At 35.3% G+C, this 9,386-nt stretch overlaps 1 protein-coding gene across 1 annotated transcript; it reads left to right on the forward strand.

The window, feature by feature from the left end:
- The first annotated feature begins 7,603 nt into the window (after positions 1-7,603).
- On the forward strand, positions 7,604-8,439 carry LOC126412446 (dnaJ homolog subfamily C member 24-like). Its single transcript, XM_050082051.1, has one exon. It carries the CDS (start codon positions 7,734-7,736, stop codon positions 8,136-8,138), a length of 405 nt encoding a protein of 134 aa, XP_049938008.1. The 5' UTR covers positions 7,604-7,733; the 3' UTR covers positions 8,139-8,439.
- The last annotated feature ends 947 nt before the right edge of the window (positions 8,440-9,386 follow it).

The following is a 9,386-nucleotide window of genomic DNA, read 5'->3' on the forward strand; positions in this document are numbered from 1 at the left end:
ACGAAACGAAACAATTTATAACAAATAACAAAACTAATGAACAAGCAACAACATATATCAGCCATAAAAACTACAACAAAACGAAATATGGAGATGTATGCATGGCCATGTATCATGAGGAAATGAACTTTGCAGTCACATGATCAACAGCAGATAGGTAATGTCAACCATCAAATTTTCCTTCCCAAGAAGCAATGATGGAACAGGACAGGACAGGATGGCCAGTGTGGATGCTGTTACGTAAAATGCATAACTGAGCTGGACTGTCCACCATATTTTCCCAAAGTACAAAATATTTATACTTATTTACATATGAATCACATTATGAGTGGAGATTTCTAATTAAATGTATTGAAGAATTAGTCATAAATATGGTTCGTGACTCAGCTGTGAACTGCACTAACTATTGCAAAAATAGTTTTCACATGTTTGGACTTCCTCCCCAAGTGATGACAAGATGGACCATAAATTGCCAGAGAGACAACTGGAAACTGGGACCTGATGCTCATTAGTGCATTGCAAATCTATGTTTATGGAAGAAAACCTTGTATATGTCGCATCTCTTCCACCAGCCGAAAACAATATTCAAGGATTCTGGAATATTTTAGCAGTTCGTTTCATTTTTTTCGATCCCTGAGATATTTTCGCAAATTGGAGAGGAATATTTGCGATGTACTTACACATCGTTATTATAAACATACATACACAAACTGAATAATACTTAATTCCATTTCTTACATAGATATGGAAGGACAAGTGACAATTAAGATATTTTTATAGCTGACTGATGATTGTGAGGGAACCTGCACAAGTAACATAACCTTCAACGAATAAAGTTTTTACTACAACTCAGTAAGCAACAAATCTATCATGAAGTACACAAAATGAATACTGGTTAAATGATAGATGAAACTATAATAAAATTTCATTTCACTGTAACATGAAATTTTACTCCCCCCCCCCCCCCATGTACAACAAAAATGCTGCATTTCTTAAAGTACCTACTTATGATTAAAAAATAAACACCACTTTTATAAAAGCCTATAAATGGGCAAAATCTAATAGACAGGCACAGGTACACCCATATTTGAAGACATTCTTAACTCATTACATTTAATATTTACAAACTACCATACATGTTCAGAACCTACATTTCTATACCCTTGTAATATAACATTTCAGTTTTTCTCTTATTTGAAGAGAGCATTCTAAATATCTTTATACACAACACTTACATTTTGGTGAGCTTCATACATCCAATATCAAATATCTTATAAGAAATATTGTAAACAATTTTGTGAATTGGTTAACCATCCATAATGTAAACATTGGCAAATCCTCAAGTTGAGGATAACGTAGGGGACAATTCAACCTATTATATAGGAGCTCTAGCCTTTGTTAGTTGGCGTACAACTGGAGTTTGGTTGGTATCGATCGAATTGGGTATGGTGATGGTATTAATTTACTCGGTTTTGAGATGTCGAAGTCAATGAATGTGAATTTCAAATGAAGGTTTTGGTAACAGGTTGACCTGCAGTGTAGCCTAATGTTTTTGTTCGTGTGACACCTGATAAACACTGTAACCAGTGAGACTGAAACATGCCAGTCTGCAATAGATAACATAATCACTGATATTCACCTTTATGATCTTATACCTTCTGTTGTTATAAGTGCTTTGTCAGACAATCATGCAGTAGATCTAGGTGTGAATATAAAAAAGCCTCCTACACACAGTTGCTATGGATATATTATGATGAATACAGACCAAAATATAACTCATTTGAATAATATGCTAAGCAATTTGGATAGGACATTATTCTAACAACCATTGCAGTTATGGCAAATTCTCAAGTGAACTATACTACATTCTCAATAAGCCTGGCCATTAATAAAAAACAGAATTCAGTCTCATGCTGTAACCTGAAAGTGGATATCAAGTTCAGTCAATGAGAAAAACTGAGATGCTATGAGTATACTAAGTTAAATGACTTGAGGAAAATAAATTAAGAAGAGTTCAAAAAATATCAGAAATACTATATAGACCTCCTAAATTCTGAAAAACAGAAAGATTTCCAAAGCATCATTCAAGCCTCAAATAATATTTCCAAAACATCATGGTCGCTAGTAAATAGAGAAATCGGTAAATCTGGAAAACATACAACAGAAGATCACTTGCTGATAAATAGTACATAGAAACTGATCAGAATAAAGTAGCAGATCTATTTCAAAATTACCTTGCCTCTATTGGCTCCAGCATAAACAATCAGCTTGGAAATCACAAATAAATTCAGAGGAACAGCAGCATCAGGAAGTACATTTTTGACACCAACAAGTGGAGGGGAACTAATTAAAATAGTTGGTAGTTTGAAGAATTTTCATGCATCAGGACAATATGGTTTTGGTCTGGACACTCTTAAGAAATGTATTCATAAAATTTCATCACCTTTATCAGCAATTATCAACTTTCATATGGAAGGTGGTCAACCTCCAGATGAATTGAAAACTGCTCAAATTGTGCCTATTTTTAAAAAAAGGAAACAGATATCTAGTAGAAAACTTTCAATACATATCTGTTCTTCCAATACTGTCCAAAATCTTTGAGAAAGTAATATACATATTAATCTGGAACTTCCTGGTAAATAAAAAAGTGATTTCTAAGAAGCAGTACGGGTTTGTCAAGGTGCTGTCCTCCATTACAGCAGCATCCAATGTAATCGAAGTCTTCACTCAAGCAATAGACAATAAATAACATGTATGTGGCATCTTTCTAGATTTACAAAAAGCATTTGACTGTGTTGATATGACCATATTGCTGGACAAACTGTGGAACTACGGCATTCGAGACACAGTCCATAATTTGATTATATCCTACTTGACAAATATGAAGCAGTTTGTGTCTATTAGCCCTATAGAGGGAGCGTACAAATCAAGCACCACTGACATTAATTTTGGTATTCCACAGTGGTCAATATTATGACAACTTTTTTTCATTATTTATGTTAATGATGTTCAGTCTATAACAAACTCTGCTGCAGCTTTCTTATATGCAGATACCACGTTAATATGCAATAATCCTAGTTATACACAACTTGAAGTGCACTCTGATATTGGAGCAGGCATAATTCTGCGGTATTTTAATGAAAACAAAATAAAGTTAAATACAGTATTGGCAAAAAACTCATGAAAATCGAATTTTAATGGGTGATGAATACATTAAAAAAGAATATCGTCCAAGTTTCTTGGCCTGACACTTGATAAAGAGTTAAATTGGGCTGATCATGTAAATGATATTTCCAAAAAGCTATCTACTCCTATATATGCCCAAAGAAAACTGACACCTTTTTGTAACATAACCTCTCCGAGGCAAATATATTTTCCACTATTTGAATCCCATCTAAGCTCTCGGATAGAGATATGGGGTACCAGCAGTAAAGGTAATATGAAAAAATGTTCAAATGTGTGTGAAATCTCATGGGACTTAACTGATAAGGTCATCAGTCCCTAAGCTTACACACTACTTAACCTAAATTATCCTAAGGACAAACACACACACCCATGCCCGAGGGAGGACTCGAACCTCTGCCACGACCAGCCTCGCAGTCCATGACTGCAGCGCCTTAGACCACTCGGGTAATCTCGCGCGGCGAAGGTAATATGAAAAATGTACCTCTCCTACAGAAGAGGAGTCATAGAATTATTGGATAAATGTCCAAGGGAATTGTGCAGAAATTTGTTTAAGATTTTAAAATGCTAACTGTTCGCAACCTGTATGTTATTAAGATATCATAATAGCAGCAAACAGTAACAAGACACTTAATAAAGAAATACACGAACACAGCACTAGAGGTAGAGAGAGAACCCACAATGTCTCTCAAAGAGCAACACTTTACAAGAAAAACCTTCACTATGCAGGCATAAAACTACTGAATTGCTTCCACCTTAATATCTCCAAATTGCTCATTACAAAACTAAAAAAGAAATGAAAATTATGGCTCCTAAACAACCATATGTATTCAGTAGATGAGTTTCTAGATTTAGTACATTCGTATGATGAATGACCCTTTTTCTGCAAATGTATGAATCTCAGATTTTAGACTGTGTCACAAACTGTAAATTTCTTAATTTATGTATTGCAATAGCAAATTGTTTTTGTGTAGTCCATGTATGTTCTCTCAACTAAATTTAGAAAAATTTGTGTAGAAAATAATACCAGGCAATAATTTGTGACGCTTGTAAGTAAGGCTCTGACTTACCAAGAAGACTGCAATAAAAAAAATTGTAATCAGTTGATGTGGGATCAAAAACAAATAAATAAATACTTAATGGGCCGATTTTAAGCTGAACCCAAGTTGTACCGACTCGTCCGACCAGCACCACTCGATACTCCCGTCAGCCACCGCGTGCTGAGTACTGCAAATTCTTGGTATTCCTTTCTTTGCAGAGTCAGTGTTGCCAATTTAGCGACTTTGTTGCTAGAAATGGCTACTTTTGCATTCGTCTTAGCGACAAAAATTATTTAGTGACTTATCTGGCGACTTTTGGAGTACTGACGACTTTTGAAGTACAAATCAAAACTATTTTGGGCCAGTATTTTCATTAACGAAACTAAGATTTTAACTGTAAAATGGGTGTTACACTGACTTTGTTCTAGATTTACCAAGTTAAATTAAGTTCTTAGCAGATCATGTAGCATTGTTCAGCATTTAGTAAACCTGAATGTGGGAATTGCCTACAGAGTAAGAAAACCTTGACTATAGAACAATTCATTATTCATTACCCACTAGCTTGTTATCGTCGATAGCGTATCGATCTATAATACTTCAACTCTTGAACTCCCTTTATTTTTCGAATTGACAAAAAACTACGTAATATTAAGTATAATAAAATACAGTTCTGTCCAGCAACCTCTAATTTTTCGAAATGTTAACTCGCAGTCAAATTATTACCGCATGCACAGTGGTAACGCAAAAACAATTCGGTGGGGGTCTCTCAGACATTATTACGTTTTAAACAATGAACAATAGGACTGATACCGAGTTACCGAGTGAGTAGATTGTTTCATGACCTCCAGTTCGCCTGAGTTTTAATGTATTTTCAGTGATTCTAATTGGTAAAACTTATGTTGTGCTGGCTTACATAATGGATTTACCGCAGAAGAAGAAGCAGTACGCTCAAAAATATCGGGATGCGTGGGAAGCAGAACCTGAATTCAATGGGTGGCTGAAACCAGTCATTGGAGACTTATCCAAGGCAAGATGTCAAGTATGTGCAACAGAGTTCTATGCTAAATTGTGTGATATTAAAAAGCATTCGAAAACTATTAAGCATAAACAAAAAACTGATTTAAAAAACAACACAAACCACCTTACCTGTGAAAATTGTTCCGAAAACTACAGTTAGAATAGTAAGCAGAGCGGAAGGTGCCCTTTCTTTATTTATTGCTGAACATTGTTCTATTTTAGCTGTAGATCATTTAGGAATACTGTGCAAGAAGGTGTTTTCCGGTGATGAAGGCGCTAAAAACATGCAATTACATCGTACAAGTGCACTAACATTATAACTGAAGTTTTGGGTCCATATTTTACACAATCATTGGTTGAAGATATAGGTAACCAAAAATACAGTGTACTTATAGATGAATCCACAGATGTATCTATATCTAAAATGCTAGGTATCGTTATACAGTACTATAGTGCAAACAACCAAATCATTAGATCAGCATTTCTCAAACTCGCTGTAGTAGAAACTGCAGATGCAAGAAACCTGGCTGCTGTTCTTCTGAATTCTTTGAAAGATCTCCAACTTCCAATCGCTAATATGGTAGGAATTGGCACAGATAATGCTTCTGCAAAGGCTGGAATAAACAATGGGCTTTTCGAACAACTGAAGAGAGAATATGGTGTGAAGCATTTGGTATTGATCCGTTGCATTTGTCACTCTCTTAAGTTTGCAGTTTCGCACGCCTCAGTGAATACCATACCTAGAAACATAGAGTTTCTTGTACGGGAAACCTACAATTGGTCCTCCATTTCACCCAAAAGACAAGAGGAATATAAAAAGGTTTATGAGACAATAAATTGTGGAAAACAGCCACTAAAAATTTTGAAGGTCTTTGCAACATGTTGGCTTTCAATTGAACCAGCAATACGAAGAATTCTGGAGCAGTGGGAAGAACTAAAGCTACATTTTTCACTTGCCATGGTTCAAGACAATTGTTACACTGCCAATCTTTTGTACAAGATGAATTGTGACGAATAAAATCAACTTTACATGTTTTACCCTAAACATGCTTTAAAAGACGTACACATAGCAATAAAAGCTTTTGAAGGAGAAGACAATGACCCCACTAAATTACTAGATACACTTGTGTTTCTCATGCAGTCACTCGGAGAAAACATAGTTTTTCCAACTCTTGATTTGTTGACAACACCAGTTCCAAGCGAATGTATGTACGCAAATCCGAACCTTGGCTTTATGTTTGAACAGAAATTGTCTGAGCCAAGTTTGTCTGAAGAAAATAAAGTTTATTTGAAGAAGAGATGCATTCAGTTTAGTCTGAAACTCATTAAGGAAATTCAACAAAGACTGCCAAGTAACGTAACGATCCTGAAAAAAATGTCAATGCTGAATGTTGAAAAAACACTAAAAGTGAACAAAAATAATGCTGTAGCGGATGTAGCCAAGGAATCGGGTTTTAGTGGCGATTTCATAGACGGTATGCTGCAAGAATGGCATAATATTAACTTCATTAGGTGGAATAACACTACTAACACTGTTCGATTTTGGAGTGAGGTTTTGCAGTATAAAAATGTCGCAGGGGAGAATCCTTTTTCTTTGATTTCACAGCTAGCTATGCCTACCGCATTCAAATGCAGAAGTGGAAAGAATATTCAGTTCTATGAACATTATAAAAACAAACAACGTAACAGATTATCGTTAAAGACAATTAATGCTTTGAACATATTGAGAGACCAGCTGAAGAAACAAAATAAAGATTGTGCATCTTTTGACATACCGTCAGACGTATTGGAGCTTATTGGAACGAACAAAAGTTACTCTTTTGCGACAAAACCAGTCGAACTGCAACATCATCTTTTGAGCGACGTTCAACCCTCTACATCAACTATAGTTCTATCAGAGCATGAAACAGAAGAGTTATTCGATCTTCTGAGTGACGACATACCGGTATGTATATATTGTAACCTAATTTGAGTTCTTGCTTTCTTCTGTTACAAATATAGTTGTATATTTCTAGTATATTTGACTACTGAGATTGAAACAACAATTTATGTGTTGTGTCAATTATAATAACATGTTTAATTAAGCGTTAGCGTATTTTATATGTATGTTGTTGCAAGCGATGCGTCATTTAATTAAGACAATATAGCAATTACGTATGAGGCAATTTTTATTAATATTTTATTACACACCCCCCCCCCCCCCACACACACACACACACACTGGCTTATTGCACCATTCACAGCACGAAATTTTCAGTACACCCCTAGTAAAATCAGTTTTAGCGACTTCTGATATTGAATCTAGCGACTCGGGTTTTTTAGAGTTGGCAACGCTGTGCAGAGTTGACACTTGACCAGTTGACCGTCACAGGAGATGAAGATAATAGTCGTTCGTGTATTGTGCTTTCGTTTAATGGTTTAATTCGTATGTACCGATTCGATAGCTCTGAAAGATCAGCATAAGTTATCGCTGTTTCTGGTGTCCCTTCCTTAATGGATGATCTATATGCAGTATTGGGATGCACTAAAAATGCTTCGCCTGAGGAACTGAAGAGGAATTATCATCTACTGGCTATAAAAAATCATCCAGACAAAATGAAAGCTGCTACTGACGATACTAAATTCAAGCAAATTACGGAAGCTTGGCAGATTTTACGTGATCCTGAAACAAGGAAAAAGTACGACGCAGAACAGCTAAACGTCACACGTTGTGAAACACCAGTTGTGTTTGAAATCGTGAATGTCCAAGAAATGGAATATGACGTGACCGCAAGAACGTACTATTACAGTTGTCGATGTGGTGGCTCCTATTCCGTCTGTCGAGATGACTTGTATACGGATACAACGTATGTGAATTGCAGTGAATGCTCTCTAGCAATACTCATTAAGCTGAAGTAATTTATACAGATTATCGAATTTAGGTGACAACGAAAGCATGTAAAAATTTCCTTCGCTGGTGAAACATTCTAAGAAGTTTCCTTCGTTTCTCGTATGGGATGCGTTCCGCTATGAGGTTGTGTAAAAACATGAACAATATTAGAAATAAAGTTTTGACAGTAATACTGTGAGCAAAACTGAAATTGTGTAACACACACTTTTGCTATAGGAAGTAGAACTATTTACAATACACAAGTACTTCTACGAAGTCCTATTAAACGTGAAACTATTTGAAATTTTTCGACGTAATAAGATTCTTTGTGTATTGTGACATTCTTTATTGATACAAAATAGTCTGTTTTCTCTATCTAACTAAATGTTACTCTATTAACTATCTGTGACGTATAGGCACTCATTGTTTGTGTCAAACGAAATACAGTATTTATTTATCTATGAATATAATTGCTGTTGGTAAACAAAACACAAGAAAAGAACACTGACATTACCATTGTTGTTACTGGCGACATTAAATTGAAGCAAAAATACTATGCAGAAGCTTGGCAGATTTTGCGTGATCTAGTAACAAGACATAAATATGAAACAGAGCAGGTAAATGTTATAGTGAGAAACTCCAGTTGTGCTTAAACTTTGGCAGTTTAGGAAATAGAAATTGATGGGATTGCTAGAACTCATTATTACAGTTGTTGATATGTGGCTTATATTTTTTATGCCCTGACAGAATCCATCAGTTTTGATGAGTAGGAGAAGGAGAGGGCCACATGAATATTACCATATCCTATCATTCTCATATGCCCCTTTCAGCCAAGTACCTTCAGTGTTTCAAACACAACAGTGTGTGTGTGTCCTAATATTTTTCCAACATATCCCTCTTTACTCACCAAAGCAGCAAGATAAAAACTCCTGAAAGATGGGTATAGATTTTTTTTTTTTTTAAACGTCGGTTGCTAATATGTGGAATTTTGGCTCCTGATGGGAAGTAAAGTAATAAACGGCCCCTCAGTACTCTTATAATTTAATATTTTTCTCCATTGAATTATTTTAGTTTCAAATTTTATTACAAACTTGGAATTGCTTTCATCATAAAAATCTACTATATGAAAGTGTTGAAGAGTAAACAAACTTTTTGTGTACCTTTATGATAGCCGACATAGGTGAAATGAGAGTTGTGAAAAGTCATTGCAGGATATGTAATTACACTGCTGATATTAAGTTCAGTCAGTATTGTAGACTCAGCCAAAACCTACTTGC

This window comes from Schistocerca serialis, chromosome 7, assembly GCF_023864345.2.
Source record: "Schistocerca serialis cubense isolate TAMUIC-IGC-003099 chromosome 7, iqSchSeri2.2, whole genome shotgun sequence".
NCBI lineage: Eukaryota > Metazoa > Arthropoda > Insecta > Orthoptera > Acrididae > Schistocerca > Schistocerca serialis.